Source organism: Puntigrus tetrazona, chromosome 23 (assembly GCF_018831695.1).
Source record: "Puntigrus tetrazona isolate hp1 chromosome 23, ASM1883169v1, whole genome shotgun sequence".
In the NCBI taxonomy this organism is placed as follows: Eukaryota; Metazoa; Chordata; class Actinopteri; order Cypriniformes; family Cyprinidae; genus Puntigrus; species Puntigrus tetrazona.
Window position 1 is genome coordinate 18,981,216 of NC_056721.1, and position 18,556 is coordinate 18,999,771.

An 18,556-nucleotide genomic window follows, 5' to 3' on the forward strand; every position below is an offset into this window, starting at 1 on the left:
CTTATATTTACTGCATATATGCTATATGTTACAAATATTTAAATGTGTTCATTATTATTATTATTATTATTATGAGCCATTTTGTAACTTTAACCAGCAGATTCTTCTTCATTGCAATTAATTTCAATGAAATGCATTTCATTTCATTTCAAGGCAATCCTAGAATTCATTGCTTTAGTTGAGCTGCTTACCATAGATAGATAGATCTGTTTCAATCTGTTTTTTGGAGATTTTTGAAGAAAACTCATGGCTAAGATATACAGATGGCGCACGCCAACACTGCCTCATAATCGACTGACTCAGCTTCAACTGATGCTTCAACATATTTCCAACATCTTCACGCTCGACACCTTTGCTCCATGAGAAGTAACAGCCAAGATCCGTCCCCCCTAATCACACAGTCTACATTCCACTGCCAATCACACTCCACGTCTCAGAGCTCGGTAATCAAACCAGCTCTCAGCAAACCGCCATCTTATTACCTCCACGCAGGTGTGATCTTTTCCAGGGGGGGCGATCCCACGGCTTCATCAGCAGCCCCTGTCCTCAGAGACCCGGCGAGGGACGCATGCAGCGCGCATGAGTGAGTGCCAAGATAATTGTCCACATCTGCGTCTCTTTATTCTGACCATCAGCCATTCAAGAATCTGTCTGTCAGCGGGAGACCCTGAGCAGAAGAGAGACGCTTAAAAGAGGGGTTAAAAAGAGAGCCAGAAGAAGGATTGAAAAAAAAAAGAAAGAAAGGGCAAAATATGGTGGAAGGGAGATAAGTTGAGCTGGTCGAGGTGTGAAATATCAGTAAATGGGTGAATCTCACAAAACTTGCCAAGAACAAAAAACATAAATTATAATACAAATAAATGATAAACTAAACATATATAGCCTATTTTGGTAACCTTTGGTAGTTTATTGTTATTTTAGGGTCTCTTAACTAGTTGTTTTTTAGCATGAATATTACTAGAATATTAGCCATTTATTAGCAGTAATTATAGCAAATATTATTTTACATAAATAACCCTACCCAACACCTAAACCGAACAACCTTACTAACTATAAAAGGTCCCATATTGTACACCTTTTTGGAGTTTTATTTTATGTATTAATGTCTTTAAGGGTGGTATAAGTTATTTGTGGTATAAGTATCAAAAACCATCTCAACATGTTTTACAGCTCTGTCAAAAACATGTCAAGTTTGGTCGGTCTAATTATTATTATATTATTCATGAGCCTCTCTCCTGATTGGCCTGTTTTATCGGAGTGACACACGAGGAGTCCAATCAAATGTAACGACGTCACAATTATGTCAGCGCTAAACAAAGGGAAGACTGAGGTGACTCATTCGGCTACATAAGGAACTTAAAATATCATATCTTGTAATGTTGGCTGCCACAATCGACGTACTACAGCCTCAGATTAGAAATATTATTGTATACCTGTATTATTGTATATTACTGCCAGATGTTACTGTTACTGACAGCTGTCTTTAAACGGTAAAACGAGCGGGTCTGGACAAAAACGACCGTCAAAATGCGAAGTTTGCACACTTCTTATCAGAAAAGGTTCAATAAAGTATTGTCTTTTGTTATCGGCGAGTCTAAACTTTTATTGCAATGTTGTTTAGGAAATAATGTCTTGTGTGCATATATGTAAAACAGCGAACTGATAATTTACATATAATCGTGTGTTATTGTTGTGATTAGCCGGCCTAGCGACTACTAGACAGAATAAAAACGTAGCTGTAAAATGTGTTGCCTGAAACTGAAATGTATACATCTTCATCAGATAGACACGGGGAGTTTCCCCTTACTACACGCGGGAGATGGGATTCACCTCATAGTAACAATGCTCAGTGAGTGAACAGTTCGGCCGATCTGCTTCCGTCTGTTAAAGTGAACCTTTTTCACATGTTTCTATGTATTTGTTGCTCGGCAAGTCATGGACGGTCGGCGGTGCTCGCCAGTCAAGAAACCGGAAGCCCTTTACGTTATAATTTAAAAACTAGATGGGGTGAAGCACGACCTTGCCAATTTTTCATTAGATTCATCCAGACAGAGAGTGAGTACATAAACACACTGCAAAAAAAATTGCTAATAATTAAGATAATACATTAAAATAATACGGTATGGCGCAACAATTGTCAATATCACGCAACAAAATGAGCTGGAACATAAATAGCTAGAAGTGCCACACAATTTACAGATGGCTCTTAGAGGGAAAAAGATGGATAGCTATTTTTCCCATAGAGTTATAAACTCCCAAGTTCCAGGTTTCTTTTTAGGCACTTCATTGTGAACTAAACCAGAATGTGAAAATAAATAACAAAACTCTTCACCGTTCATTTAAACCAGCTTGAAGACACGTGAAGAAATGTGTTTGGATAGCTAGTGCCAAATCTGCACGAGGAGCTGCAGACTCTACCTCCATTCACAGCTGTCGTTTGTCATTTTCCCAGTCCTTCCAGTTTGTGTTCCAGGGAAACAATGACCAGGAGTCTTTAATGATGACATCTGTTCCTGTCGAGACACGTCAAATTAAAAGTACCTCTTTATTTAGGCTGCATTTACACTGCAAGCCATAATGAACGCATCTGGTATTCTGACACATTTGATTGGACTTGCAGGTTTACATTAAGACCCAAGGACTGCTCATACATCAGGAATAGATTAGACTCGTTAGATCGGTCAGAATTCAGGTATGTCATAAAAATGTAATGTTTCTTTGTTTTTTGTTTTTTTTGCATAAATCTATGGTTGAAAAACATTAATATTAATAAAATTTGCGTTAATATTTACATTAATACCCTTGCACTATAGCACTATAGATGCACTATAGGCGGTCTTTTACTGAATAATTTTAATATGCTAATTTGATGCTGGTAATTTTTGAGGAAACGAACTAATTCTTTGATGTAGAACAGCTTTCGAAAAAAATAAATTTAAATATTAAACATTATATTTGTCTGTACTGTTAAAGAAAAGTAAATGCATTTTTGTTAAATTATATATATATATATATATATATATATATATATATATATATATATATATATATATATATATATATATATATATACATATATACATACATTATATATTTTTTTTATTTCTTTCTTTTTTTTTGTATGTTTTATCCCAATCTTTTGAGTTGTACTGTATCATGGTTTTCACTAAATTATTAAGCAGCACAGCTATTTTCAACATTCATAATAACAGCATATTAGAATGATTTCTGAGACAATAAAAACTAGAGTAACAATGCCGAAAATTCAGCTTTTGCATCGGCTTTGCATTCCATTTTAAAATGCATTCAAATAGAAAACAACTATTTGAAAGTGTAATATTATTGCAATGTTTAACTGTAACATTTAAAATAATAAAATTTTGATTATTCCAAACGTTGACTGCTAGCGTGTATATATAATACACGCATGTAAATAAATCAACAGTTTGATGACATAAAAACAGAATTTTGATTGATTTTCCTTGTATGATAGTTGTTCATTACTCCCCACCCATTTAAGAGAATTCAAAACACTGGAAAAATTTAGAAGAGAAAGCAGTCGTAGAACTAACTGCTCCTACAGGCAAATGAACGCTTCTTGAAAAGGAAAGGAAAAGGTGCCTGACAAGAAGTGACGCATGTGAAACTATTCACTGAGAGAATCAGAGCATCATTGTGTCGCTCAAGACGCTCATCTAGCAACAAAAGTGGAATGGAGCTTTAATTGCTCTCGCCGTTCGCGGCGGCCGTCATTGACTGTAACTGCTTAGAGGAAAGAAAATCACATCCACTGCTAGGCAGTCATAAATCACAGCTTTACTGGTACATGCACATTTTGAGTCTGACAGAATCATTTAAAGACTCGGTGGGCTCGCAATCATAGGGCAATTTGAGCTTTCCTTCAAAAAGAGTTTTAATTGAATTAGTCTGAGCGATTATATGCTCCAAACTAATGGGGGCAGTTTCATCTGGCGGGGCTCACTGAGCTGAATAAAGAGCCAAATCTCAGTTCCTCCGTCATTACCGGGACTCAAATGTCAGGACACTATCAGATAAACACTCGAACGTACCGTTCTCTCGCGTTTTAAAGCCTAGATTGAACGCTATTGTCTACATAGGCAGCTGGCAAAATGAAGACTACTAAAATGGGACCTGTCTTATTCCCGTTGTTTTAAGTACAAATTGATCACTTTTACTTGATATTACTAAATTTGTATAAATATTGATTGCATGTGTATATAAGCTACATCTACACTTGCGTTATTTGTTTCATTTACTTGACTATTGTAGTGTCTGTCTATTGTCAGCAGCTCCAATAAGGCAATAAATATGAATACAGATTTGTTTCAGTTAGTCCCAGTTGATTCTTGGATTGCCTTAAAATGAAATGCTGTTTTATAATTTTTGCAATAAAGAATCAATTGGCTGAAGTAACACAAAGACTCCTTAGGAACCATAATAGGTCCCCAACCATAAAATTTCATATTTTTAACAAGTCAGAAATTAAAAATTTGATATTCATTTGTAGAAATTTCTCTGCATGAATCTTTTATTGACTTCGAGAAAGTCACATAAATTCAAATGTTGATTAAAAAAAGTGTAGTTGAAAAGTCTCCCTTATGGCATAAAATCGACAGTGGACCTTTTTTTGCCATCAGATTTGACAGAGAACATATCTATTACATAAGACTTGGTGAAACGATAGCTGAAAATCAAAAGACCAAGGACACAAGCGATTTTAGCGAAAAATGTTTAATCTCTCCTTGATGCATGTGTATATTTACACATAATAAATTTGCAAAATAGGAAAGAGCACAATATTTACACAATGAGCATTTAACAGCCAACCTGTCACAGTTGATTCAAGTCTGAAACTCTTCAAAAGGTATCAGAATTAATAAAGTATTAAAATTCTTTAGTTTTCGTTTTCTTTGAAATCTACATGCTCACATTTTTGTTCCTACGCTTAAGTTAATTCATCCTTCCAAAAAGGATTTTTTCTTCAATCTGGAAACACCATGAGCAGAAATCAAAACCCGGATTGGTCTTTTGGACTGAGGAGGAGTGTAAGAAAGAGGGCGTGGCCAGACAAAGATAAAGAGGCGTATGGAAAGAAATGGATTGTGGGAAATGGAAGGGTCGGAGGAGGTCGAGAGAAATGAGAGAGAGAGAGAGTTGACAAGGCACTCTGTGCGAAACGAAAGCTCTGTGAGTCTGAAACACCTTATGTTCGGCTTGTTTTCCTTCGTTTTTTTGTTTGTTTGTTCCTGTACTCAAAGTAGTTCTCAAAACAAGTGTCGTAAAATGAGAGGCATCACTCAAATACTTTACACAGCGAAGTCTTTGAAATGTTAGAATATCTCTGAAGAGTTCCACATGTTCCACAACTCAACATCTAAAAACCATTGAAAATCAAAGATAGCACTCGTCATAAAAAATAAATCGCATGAAAGAAAGGCAAAGACGACATCAAAGTGAAACACGTCCTGAGACATTACAATGCAACCAGCTGCTTTACAATCACCATCACCAAAGTCCCGCTTACGTAGCACAAAGCAAAGCACATTGAGATTTTTCCATCCGGAAAACAATGATAAAAAAAAAAAAACATTGTTAGACCGTACATTATGATATGTAGAATGATCATCATCAGCCTTTGGAATGAAAGTAGAACAGCATGCTTGTATTCTCAAATTATTTTGTAATGTCGAAGCATGCAGAAACTCATCTACTGAAAATGAATGGAACATACTAACTTAAGGAAAGCCAGACGGAAGGGTCTAAGTCACCTGCAATGCTAAACGTCTAGCCTTTTCCTTCTACTCTTAAATTTAAGACATATACGTCCGGCAGTTGTGTCCTGTATGTTAGGAAGTCTATCTATCGATCTATCTACTTCATTTATGCTTCCTTCCACGTAGCTCTAAGATTGCCAGAAATGATAGCTAAGAGTTCATGAGAGCTAAACACAAACAAGCGAGCAAATCCAACACCGTTCTAATTCGCTTTCGAATTCGTAAACACCTGTGAAAAGACTGAAAACAAAGACCGCTCCTAACAGGTGAACATCTCGAGTCTACAAGGAGATTGTCTTGTTCGTGGAAGATACGTCGTAGAGAGTTGTGGAGGCCTGCTCCGGGTTGATTAGGAGAAATCGCAATGGCATGAAATCAATAACGTAAACCGTAATCCCAAAATAAATAAATGTGTAAAGAGTGATTCATTATTACTTTCCCAGCTGGAACGAACCCTGATGTATGGCTGAGGTAACGCGAGCGAGATCCTGTCAAACGTTCGGTTGGTGCGCCTCGCTCTTTCTCTCATTGGGGTTCTGACCTAAATCTTTCAAAGACGTTTCTATCGCATCTCAGAAAGTCTACTTCTGCTTTAATCTCAGTGGAAAGCCAAAGGAGGAGAGGCTCTCTCTTGTTTGAACACGACTGACTTTAAGAGAACTGCTGCAGCACATGAAAGCCAGTCACTGCAATACACATCCTCGCAGAGTTACCGACGCTCGCAAGAGAGAAGATAAAGAGAAACTCCAAAACAACCAAGATGGCGAAGAAAAGTAAAGCAGAGCTCGACTTCATCCGCTTGATACCCCTGAAACAGTTTGAGAATCGCTTCACATTTGTATTTGTAACACTGCAAATCACCAATCTTGATAGAGACGAGTTAGTGGGCTGTTGAAAAAATCGAGAAAAAGCACAAAAACATCCAATAAAAATGGCATTAAGGAAACCAAGTAGCTTATGAGCTCGAAATTGAACAACAAAACATAAAATAAATACACATATTCCATAAAAAGCATCTACTGCTGACATGATGGGCGTTTAAGGACGTGACGATAGGTACCACTTTTCTGAGATGAATTCAAATCAGCTTAACTATCAGTTTTCGTGAACGGGTGGCATTCACATACAATTAATCAGTTTAAAAACAAGTTCTGTGCTCAACGGTTTGATTTGTAAGCTTTTAACAAACGGAGGCTGCTAAAAGTGAGTGGAACTGCATGGAATTAACATTTGCTACATTTACTGCGATGCCACTGAACCTTCTCAGAATGCGACATTGTGACATCATCAGTAACGAAACACATTCGTCAGTTCTTCAATCTCAAGTTTTCCTTCATTCTAGACTGAATTGTGCAAAAATTACCGAGGCTTAGAGTGCTCGCGTCTGAATATGAGAAAGGAACACAAAATGAAAACGGCCAATTATTAATTTTCGATCGAGTTTTCACACGGAATAGCAAAGAATATGTCCTCAAGTGGCTTTCAGACTAAAACCATAATAGCAATAAAGGTTGAAAAAAGTGTACAAAAACTAAATACACAGATTCATCCACCAACTAAACAATGAACCTTTTGTTTTTCGTGAGGACGATTTCCTCAAAAAACACTAGGTACCACATGGGAACACATTTGTCTGAGTTTGTTCTTTTTTGCACATTTTTTTCACTCTCAGTTCTTCAGTCACTAGGGTAGTCAACATTTAAATCATAGCACATTTTATCTAAAGAAAATCGTTTTTTTTGCACTAAACAACATTCAAATAAAACATGGCACAGGACATTTTTTTCGATATTTTTTTTTTCATAGTTCAGTCTTTGTTTCACATATCAAATTCATCTTATTCTTTTCTATGTTAAAATGGAAAACTTTGTACGCATCTTTTCACTCTTTTTGTATAAAAATGCAGTTGTATTTATATATCTATACACATTTATATATATATTTATATCATTTTCATTTGTTGTAGTTCCTGTAAATTGTGCAAATTCAGCAGTAACACAAGTGGCAGGAGACTGGAGTGAGTGAGTTGTTTGATCAACCCGAAGAGTAAAAAAAGTTGTTAAAGTAAGCGCTAAATCAAAATGCTGTATGTCGGGTGGGGGAAAAAAAAAAGACACCGCTTTTATCCTTCATGGGCTTTAAGGTCTTCTGGCTCATAATACAAGACATCCTTGGTGAGTAAAAGCACACAAGCATGGCTCAACACACACTCCAAAATGATAAAAATCCAAAAAACGAAGTCCTATTGGTTGGACGTGGCGTCCGGGGAGACATTCTGGTACGTGTTGAGTTCAAAGGAAGTGATGAAAGAGGATTTCCACCCTGGGCTGAGGGGTCTCCAGTGTACTGCTTCTGTCCTTGCAGTCCGTTAGCTTAGTGTGTGTGTGTTTGTGTATGTGCGTGCGTGCGTGTGTGTGTGTGTGTGTGTGTGTGTGCCTGTAAGCGAGGCTCGGGGGCGGGGTCAGGAGGTCAGAGGGAGACAGCTGAGGTGGGTGGAGAGACGGGGAGGAGGTCCTCAGCTTGTCAGAGCCATGGTGTCGATAACCTGTTCCAGTTTACTGCGCAGTCTCTGTCGCCGAGCTAACTCGTCCTTCTGTAGTGCGGACAGGATCTGTAGAGGAGGAAATGACCTCAGATTAGAGTGTTTTCACGGTTTAGTAGGTAGCTATTCAGTTGGTTTATGAGGCAAAGAACCAGCACGACAAAATTATAAATTACTGTATATACTCTCAGCATAAAAATGATAAAATGCATAGTCTTAATGCACATAATATAGATTTTTACTTTTTATTTGGTTGCACGTAGAAAAATAAATAATTAGATATAAAAATGACACCAAGTCACTACAACAATAATTAGGATTTCTAAATAAATAAGAAAACCTAACTACCTGGTGGTACCTGGGTGCACTTTTTAGCGAGACATGAAATATATACCAACAAATACATACCACTGCAATTTCCAAAAGAAATGAACACTAGAGGCAGACACCTTTTATTCCTTTTAACACAAATTTACACAATTATTTCGCACAATTACTTTTAGCAAAATATATCAGTGTAATAAAAATGTGCCAGGGTTCACATATTAAACCTGTGTTTTAGCACTCTGTGGACATTTCTCTTTGAAACTGTGGCGAAACGTGTACATGTATATCTTTATGAGACAAGGTCAGAAGGAACATCATAAAATTATCTGATTTTATGATTGTTTTTGTTTATTTTATGCTACTGGGCGGTGAACAAGCGCGGAGGAAGGGGCTAAAAAAGTTGTGTCAGAGGCAGAGTGAACTTAAAAATAATAATGAAGGTGGGGGTTCAAACCTACAACCTTTTGGTTACCAGTCAAAAATCAAGATCTTAAACCACTCGGCTTCACCGCTTCATTTGGGTACGTGTCTGTCTGCTAACGGAAATGCAAATGTGCCTCTCAGAACTTGTTTGGGAAACAGCGTGTGATGCTAACACCCATCTGCTTGGTTTAACCAAAAGCAAGTGTCTAAATGTAAAGGAAACGGCGAAGAAAAGAATCTCCAACACCCTCAGCGTCGGATAATGGACTGCTAATTTCCCTCCTGTTTTCACGCAGGTTCAGCGAGGGTGTTCGTGTGGACACGTGCGCATCTGGATAATAAAGACTAATGAACATAAACGGCTGTTTAAAACGCAAGCAGCTGCAGTGTATTAATGTCAGACAGAGAGAGGGAGAGCGGTTTCATAGAGAGCCTAGATGATGTTTGATGAGTTGTGTTAGACTAAACTCTCCCGAAGGTAAGGAAATGGAAGACGGAAATGAAATCGTTTAGAAAGAAACAAGGCTAGGTTCTAACTATGGACACCTTTTTATATCTGCTTAATGGGTGAAGAAACACAGTTGCAAATGTAGGAATAATTATGCAGACCCACTGTGTCTATTTCTTTTCTTTTCACTAAAACACACACACACACACACACACACATTTCTGTGCGAGGTAGAACTAAATGGTCTCCTTCGGCGGCTCATTATCTCTCCATTTATCCAGCCTGGCTGGAATGAGTCACTGCTTTTGACACATGATCTCGTGTGTGCTGTCAGATGGCGTTATGTGTGAAGGGCTACATTGATAATACTGTATCTGAGTGGTCATGTATTAAAAGTGTTACATTTCAGACTTTGCCATTTTAACAGTCTATACTGGCCTGCTTCGGTCGAAATCTGATGTATTAGTCATAGTAGGCGTGTTTTTTTTTTTGTTTTTACTCTATGTAATATCTTCAGAATGGCATACTACACCCTTTTTTCAAAGAAAAGTGTGTGCATTATTTATAGCAAGAGAATTTTCTGTATGCATGAAATAGCTACTACATATTTGCTGAATTGTTAAGTGTGCAACCAGAGCGCACTGTTTGAAATAGTGTATCCCATGATGCAACACGCTTAACTTGACCTTCTGTTTCCAAAATGTGATATTAACCAATTTTGTTTACACTTGGTAACTATTAATGAACAGTGGTATACCCAGTAATGCGTTTTCTCTGATCGGATATCTATCAGACTTGTTACAACGGCTCCATTTAGACTCGCCCACATAAATTGTGTCTTCGCAAAAAGGATATAAATCTGATCTTTAATTCCAATGCTATATCCGAAAATGCGCTGCGTTTTATTCACCATCAGCACATTTCAAGAATAAGACCGCAACTGGGAGAGAGTTGCAACAGCACTGGAAAGATAAGTTAGTCTCACTACTTAATTAAGACGATTGTGTATTGAACATCTGTGTCTTTCTTTTAGTTTAATTTGTGGCAGTTTGAACATCAGTTTGTTGAAGAGATACTCAGCTACTCATCCGCAGCGATGCATGTTGCATCAGCGCTGTCATATCTGACTATAACATAGCATTATTTTGGTAAGAGTAATATTTACATATGTAGTTTTAACAACCGGATGCATTTACATTTGTTTAGTTTGACCACCTGAAGTGGTTTGAGCAATTAAATGTAAAAAAATAAAAACCCAAAAAGTTGGATTATCTAAAAAAAAAAATAAATTGCCTTATTATTAAATATTGACATGGTTTATAGTTACCATTTTCAAACAATATACTAAAATTATATATATATAATATATATATATATATATATATATATATATATATATATATATATATATATGATTTACTAAATTTACCCACTAAAATGTCATTCAGTGTAACAATCTTGTATATTTACAACAAAAAAACCCTATTTATGACACCCCAAATACTAATTAGTATTTTTACCCATTTGTAAATAAGATTTTTTTACTCATTTAAAACACTGTTTTAATAGCTTCCTTATTCTTTTATACATTTTAATACATACAAGTCAGTATGTATAAGCATGTTGTATTTACAAAAATATTGTTACACTGAATGACAATGTAACATTATTTAAAACCAATTTTGCACATTTTTTTTCCTCCAAAAACATATTTGAAACCTTAAAAGCAGGCACATTTAAATACTTTCTATAAATGACTTTCGTCAATTTCTTTTAATGAGGACATCTTTGACCTGTATATAAATAATAGTATTCACACTGTGCAGTGCAGTGCGCTAGTATTGCATTCTGAACAAAGTCAGCTTTTCTTTTGCTTACCTCGTCTTTGTACTTGGTGATGTAGGAGTAGATCTCGTGAAGGGCGCTCATGCTGTTAAACTGGCTCAGGTGGAGTCTGGACTGCTCCGCGAGATAAGCGCTCATGTCCTGATCACTGATGGCAGGCATGCGTGCGATGTCTGAGTAATACCTGCAGGACAGCATAACAGCGGGTCCAGATGAGTGTGATGATTTAAGGTCATTTAAGGTTTTAATTAGCGACTAAAATGTTCTGCTGAGCAAGATCTTAGTCCACTAACCTTTCTACCCAGTTCTTGTAGTTGGGAATATCTTTAGCATAGAGCAGCTTATTAGAAGGGGAATCTTTGCCGAGCTTGTGTTCAGATGTGGAGCAGGAGTCCATGAAGGTTTGGGCCACTACGGAGAGGCACGCATCTGTGATGCTGTTCTTGTGGATGTCGAACACAAACTGAGGGTTCTTGATCACGTTCACCCAGAACCTCAAAGGCAAACTGAGAAGGAGGGGAAGAAAAACGGTAGATAATGAGAACAAAATCCAATTGATTTCAAAAATCAGTCATTTAGTCTATGCGGTGGTCCTCCTCACCAGTTGCTCTTCCAGGTGTGTCGAACATCTGAATCTGTGATTTGGTGTTTGTCCGCCTGCTCGTCCAGGAAGTCAAACATGTATTTAATGGCGAGAGGGAGGGCACTGCCACGGTGAGCCGTGCTGAATATCGTCTCAAACAAATCATCGACAAATTTCTGTAAAGTACCCTGTAGTGAAAGAAAAAAAACAGGAAGGTCTTGTCTGAGATTCTTAATGAATATGGCTGTAAAATGTCCTTTTTTAGATTCAATAAATATTAAATAATATAAAAAATATATTAAAATTGCAACTGCGAGTTTATATCACAATTCTGAGAGAATACAGCTGAATTGCCAGTTTGTATCACAAATTTTTTTTTTTTGGGCTTTTTATTCATATTAAACACTAAGTTTAACAGTGAAATTACCTAAATTTATCATTCAAAATGAAAAGAAATTCTCCCTAACATTTAAATACTGGAATTGTTTATATATTAGCATGACATAATCGGTAGAATGCGCTGATGTTATCAACAAAATGTGTTTTTTTTTCATTTGATTAAATTTAACATCTTTTTCCCCTACAAGCAGACAATCACTGTATTACAGAAACTTTCTGGACAGGAAAAGCCTGAAAATGTAACGATTCAAAGCTATTACAACTTTCTCAGCTGTAAACCTCTCCTATTGATCACAATGACTACTTGCACAAAATCGCTACTTGCAAAAACTTACCAAAGGCCTAAAATCGCTAAACAGCCTCAAGCAGCCGAACAGGAGATGTCGGTTTATTCATCATGTCTGAGAGCGGGAGAACAGCAGTGGCTCTCAGATAATATGGAGTGTGTTGATTAGGATACTGGTGTGTATGTGTGTGTACGAGACAGACAGACACAGTCCGCGAGGTTTCCCGGCATTCATTCCGAGCTCTGTCACCACGCACCATGAAGCACTCGATCCACAACAAATTACCTGTCTCCTGCTGTTCTCTTCCGCTCCAGCATTACATTTATCTATCGTTTTTTATTATGTATCAAAATTGACCACCCGAGAGGCTTGTAAACATATTCTGATTTCATTTTTTTCCTAGCCTAACAATTAGGAGGCAAAGCAATAAACCAAGAATGGGGGAAGAAGATAGAAGAGCAAAAGGAGTGGGAATATTATATTGTGTTTCAACTAGATTCAAGTGATTTCTCTGTCAACACTGAATATAATTCTGGGACAATTGCGGCCAATCTGAACATATTTGATGTTTATTGCATTGGGTTGGGATAAAAACTACATTTCACATTGTTTTTATCATCATCAAAACTTAAAGATGCCGTTTTGTTGATCCAGTCTCAACTAGACAATGCTAAATACAGGTTTAAACGGGTCCAAAAAGTTTTGAGCTCGTCCAGCACACTAGCAACACTGGATTTAAACCATACCATCTAAAAGTGGAAGTTCTGATTCTAACACAAACCCACCATGTTCTGTGTATTTTTGTGGCTTTCAGAGCAGATGTTATACCTCTTTTTGTGTTAAATATATCATTTGGGCAAGCTTTTTACAATATTAGATCAAAAGATCTTCAAAGAAACCAGGAAAGTGGACAAAAGAGGCCAGATGTTAACTGATGTAAGGTGATCAAAACAAATCTTATTAGAAGGATTTAGAACAGTGTTGCCAAGTCCTCTATTTTAACACTGTCGCAGCAGGTTGTTTTCAATATCCGTGGGTTAAAGTGACCCCAATAACGTGATATTTACCACTGTTAATTTTACCAGTCGGACCCGATCAAAAAATGTGTTTTACCCCCAAGACTGAAATGTTTTTAAAAATGCAGTTGGGCTAGTTTTGATGTGAAAACCTGGCAACCCTCAAGCTCACCTTGGTGGCCAGCAGTCGTGTCAGGTAGATCTCTGACACCATCTTGCTCCCGCGATCTCCCTCTCGTTGGTCTGCATGGTCGTGGTTTTTGACAAGGTGCCAGAGTTTGGTACCGCTCTCTAGATCGGGTGTGATCATGGGCGTCCTGGACCGCAGACTGTCTGGGCTGCTGGCCGTCCTCAACATACTCTCTGAAGAGAAAGAGAAATCATCAAATGATTTCTAGCGTTTTATATCACGGATAGTACTACTTTTACATTTTGCTAGGATGAGAAACAATCCCACTTGCCAAAAGAACTGTTTATTCTGATTAATGTTAAAGTTCAACAAACTATATGGCAAAAATGTATGTCTTTTATCATGTTTCTTATACTGCTGCCATTTTATAAAAGCAATACAGCTTGAAAGGCCATGCGTTACAGCAATTTTACCTTAGTCAAGGGTGTTTTAGGTACTCATACAGCATTAAAATCACTGCAACGCATGACTTCTCAAGGCTTATTGCTTTTATTTCATCATAATTTGCGCTATCTGGATGGTTCAGAAATCTCTGGTAGTATTGAACCCACCCATCTTCATAAATATAATATAAAGTGAAAACCTAAACAGCATAAAACAGTCAGATCGGCGGTTGTAAATCAGGTCCGGCGGTCTCTTCTATCTGATGAGCAGTCGGCTGCTAAATACCCAGGAGTTACACATCAAAGATGAGAGCAGAGAGGAGCTGAGCTCTGGCTAATGGATGGTTAAGCACAGTAATCTGTCTGAGGATAAGGCATTCTGGGTAAGGATCATTTCCTGTGGATGCCCTAAACTACAATGAATATACTGCATCTGCAGAATCCATCAAAAACTCCCTCAGGTTTATTCTATCCTTAAGTGGCAAGTGGGAGTGAAAGATAGAGTCCCGCGTCTGGAGTCTAGTTAATCAGTCACAGACTGGCAGACCGGCGCGTGCTTGAAAGAAACAGCCACTGTAAGCTTAATTGCCCTTGCAGCGCTTTTATATTACACCGCATAAAAAAGTCAAGGCTTAGAATAACATAATAGTAAAAAAGCAAATAAATAATAAATAAAGGAATAAATAAACCAGGGAATGAGCATTTATAAGCTAAACAGAGACCACAAGATAGCGGAGATAAACAGTAATGGCTGAAACTTACTCTGTGCAAGTATGTCAACACCGACAGTCAGGAAACTAAATGTGTTAGAAAGCAATTCATAATGCAGTGCGAGAGTGTGTTGCCTTCATGGTGTTGCTGCAATGATTGGCATTAGCATAACGGTCTTCTACGGTCAAGTTTCTAGTTCACGCCACCAACAAAGTTGTTGTTTTTCTGAACAATGTAGCATTAAACTGATTTATAAATTTGTAAATGGACATTTGTAATGTTACTAAAGAAGGTTAAAGTGAACGAGGTCTTTTAAAAATGTAGAATCATGAACGATTTTATTATGGTTTCCTACAAACATTGTTTTCAGCATTAAATACATACAAATGATTGCTGCGGGATCATGTGACGCTGTAGACTAGTACTACTAGAGGTGACTACAATTCACCACAGAAATAAATACAATTTCAACATATATTACAATTGAGTTCTTTTAAATTGCAATAGTATTTCACAGATTTACTGTCAAATAAATATTTTTGATCAAATAAAAAACAACAACAACAACAAACAACACTCAAACTTGTATATTTTTTTTGCTTCTGTTTATATCAGCATTATATCAATCAGGGTGATTGATATAATGCTGATACAAACAGAAGCAAATAAATATCAGTACTTTCTAAATATCAGTATCAGCTATAGAAATCTCCATATTGGAGGACTGCTGGCCAAACATTTGCCTTTGCGTACTTGCAGTTGAATTTTAATGTATTTATGAGTATGTTTCTAGGCCAAACAGGCCATTCGTGCCTGCCTGGTGCAAGCAACGCACAAGTGTTTGCATCTCGTTCCTCAATGTGACACAAATCGCATATAATGTTCAGCTCAGGATAATAAAGGATGACACGAATATATAAAAATACCCTGTGAGCAGTCTGAAATAAGACTTCCTCTGTTCTCTCTCGTGGCCTGTGAATGCATCGTTCATTATTAATGGTACGAGTGTCAAACTTCATTACGGAGGCCCAGGGAGATGCATATCTGTCCGGTGCTCTTATCGCCATGTCCATTCTGGAGGCTGGGGAGGAACGTTCCTTAGGGTATTGAAGATATGAATTCACTTCCTGTGCTAGGGTGTGAAGGGGTTTGGAACAATGTTCAAAGCTATTTTCTGGAGCTTAAAAATCCAGGAAATCAAATAAAAAAAAAAACGTAAGAGCCAGTTCATGTAATGTCCGCGATCTACACCGACACCGCAATGACTGTGCTAACCGCCACCGTTTCTATGGCAACGAGCGAAACACGACTTGAACAACAATACGAACGTGTGTCCAGTGTTTGAGCACTCAGAGAATTATCCCAGACATGAAGCCCCCTCTCAAAGGGAAATATAATGGACGTCTGCCATGAGAGAGCCATGGCTTGAGTGCATGTAATTCTGCGGCAATCACGGATACTCGCTTCTGAGGAGGACAGACAACATTAAACAGCTTTTTCTCTCTGATCCCCCTTCCCTTTTTTTGGGTTGAGGAACAAAACACCTTCAGTTCTGTGCTATCATCACCTCTTATTCGCACAAACAGCCAAAGTGCTCCAAAAACAAAACAAAATCATCACAAAGAACAGGCGAAAAACATCAAGTCTGCTAGCTTTTTGAAATCGAGACACGAGGACACGATACTAGTGCGAATCCTCATTTTCAGGGGAAAAATAGCGGCCAGTGAGTTCTGGGTGCAATACAAATCTTTCGGTTGAATATGGAAAATGTGATCTCGCTCTTTTGATGAAAGTCTCTGAGGAGAAAATAAAAACTAGACGTTGAGAGTTCGTGCATCGTATCTGCTGAGGGACTTGGTGAAGGTAGATGAGTTTGAGATGTTGTATGCAGAGTTTTGCTTTGGCACCAGGGCGATAACAGACCCATCTGTTACCTGAGAACATTGAGGAACACAACATTACTGCAAATTACTCATAAAAAAAATGTACACAATTTATCAAATGTTTTTGATAAATGAGCACAGAATAAGCATTTCAGAATTATTTCAGAAGAATCATGATAGTGAAGACTGGACTAATGATTAAAAGTCAGCTTTGCAGTCACAGGAAAGCAAAAGAAAAACAGTACTTCATAATATTACTGGTTTTACTGCATTTTTGAAAAAAATAAATGCAGCACAAGAGACTTCTTCCAAAAACACGACAAAATTGCATTTTTATGACATTTCAAAGACCTTACAGCTTAGTCCATTTCTGTCCATAACACCTTTATTTTCCTTATTTGTGCTGTTTATTTTCATGGTAACAGCTCAGGTGTGGAGAGTAACTGTACCTGATAGTGTGCTAGTGTGTTCAGGCGTTTCCAGTCATTATCAATCTTAGTAGTGACATCCTCATCCTGCAGAATGATCCTCGCCAGTCGCCCCTGCCGCCACTCTGAAACAGAAAACAAGATGGTGTGTCAATAAGAACAGAATGATGTTTCATGTCTTTACTTATTCATTAACTGATTTTTCAACAGAGGATGCCCTCAAATGGCTCAAAAAAGCAAGTTTTTCCAAATTTAACTCACTTTTGGGGACTGTGCTCAAACTCTAGCTATGTGTATACAACAAGCACATCACTCCCACAGCAAGGACGACTGACCACTTGAGGGAAGCTTTCCTCTTTAGAAAGGCTTCATTTAGAGGACAACCTTGTGCAGACCTTGTCCAAATCTCCCTGTGCAGAGCATAGTAGCTTGTGCTAGCTGGACAGATAGCAGGTGATCAGGTGAGCGACATAACTAGGAATTCAGAGTCCGGGTCGGATCTAAATTACGGATCTGATCAAGGTCATGGGAATGACTATTCTAAGCCTCTTACAAGCAAACCGTTCCAATAAACAACCTCCCTGTTTGTTTGTTGCAGAGGGAAGTCGCAGTTTCTTATTTCCAAACAGGCTCTGAAAGACAACTGCCAAGGAGCAGAGCAAAGCCAGATGAGATCTGCAGCTGATAGCATCACTCAGACTGAGCCAGATGACAATCATGTTGGGAACTGCTCGAGCTAATGGGATCTTGCTGTGGATGATATGGTTCAGTGTCTATTTCCCTGGTGCCCACAACGGTGACTTCAGCATCCATTTATATCAAGCTGCTGATAAGCTGAACATTTGTATCAGTTGACAATACTTGCTTTGAACAGAAGCATTTGATTATAAGAACATGCAATAGTGATGTTAATAATTTAATAATTTAATTAAACATACCAATGGTCAATTCAATTAAGCTCATTTAGTGCGTATGTGAAAAACAATTTTGGATGCAATTAACCCCGATATGTATATATACACTTTCACCCAAACCACAAATCTCTTGAGGGATTTAACCCTGGGTTATCATCTTTTTAACCCTGTGTAGGGCCATTCTTTACCCAGGGTTATGAAACATCTGGCTTGTGCAATTTTTAGAAGAGGTTAAGCACCGCTTTTAACCCTAGCTTATGAAACCTTCCCGAATTGCAGAAGCAAAGGTTTACAGTATACGGTGTGGTGCCAGAATGTTACAGCAAATTATTTATCAACAGAAAACCAATCATAAACCACCTCATTCTATATTCAAGTGCTT

At 37.7% G+C, this 18,556-nt stretch overlaps 1 protein-coding gene and 1 long non-coding RNA gene across 2 annotated transcripts in view; both read right to left on the reverse strand.

The window, feature by feature from the left end:
* Nucleotides 1–2,449, reverse strand: part of LOC122328331 — a 38,615-nt gene extending 36,166 nt beyond the window's left edge. Inside the window, exons 1-2 of the long non-coding RNA XR_006247783.1 lie at nt 2,333–2,449; nt 483–667 (exon numbers count right to left, since the gene is read on the reverse strand). This is a non-coding gene — a long non-coding RNA (uncharacterized LOC122328331). The remainder of the gene's footprint in view (nt 1–482; nt 668–2,332) is intronic.
* A 2,287-nt stretch (nt 2,450–4,736) lies between these two features.
* LOC122328577 (plexin-A1-like) overlaps nt 4,737–18,556 on the reverse strand; it is a gene marked incomplete at its 5' end in the record, with an annotated part of 73,459 nt that continues 59,639 nt past the window's right edge. Inside the window, 7 exon segments of the mRNA XM_043224322.1 lie at nt 4,737–8,406; nt 11,414–11,564; nt 11,674–11,886; nt 11,982–12,151; nt 13,838–14,026; nt 16,785–16,883; nt 17,282–17,385. Coding sequence (XP_043080257.1) covers nt 8,311–8,406; nt 11,414–11,564; nt 11,674–11,886; nt 11,982–12,151; nt 13,838–14,026; nt 16,785–16,883; nt 17,282–17,385 — 1,022 coding nt within the window.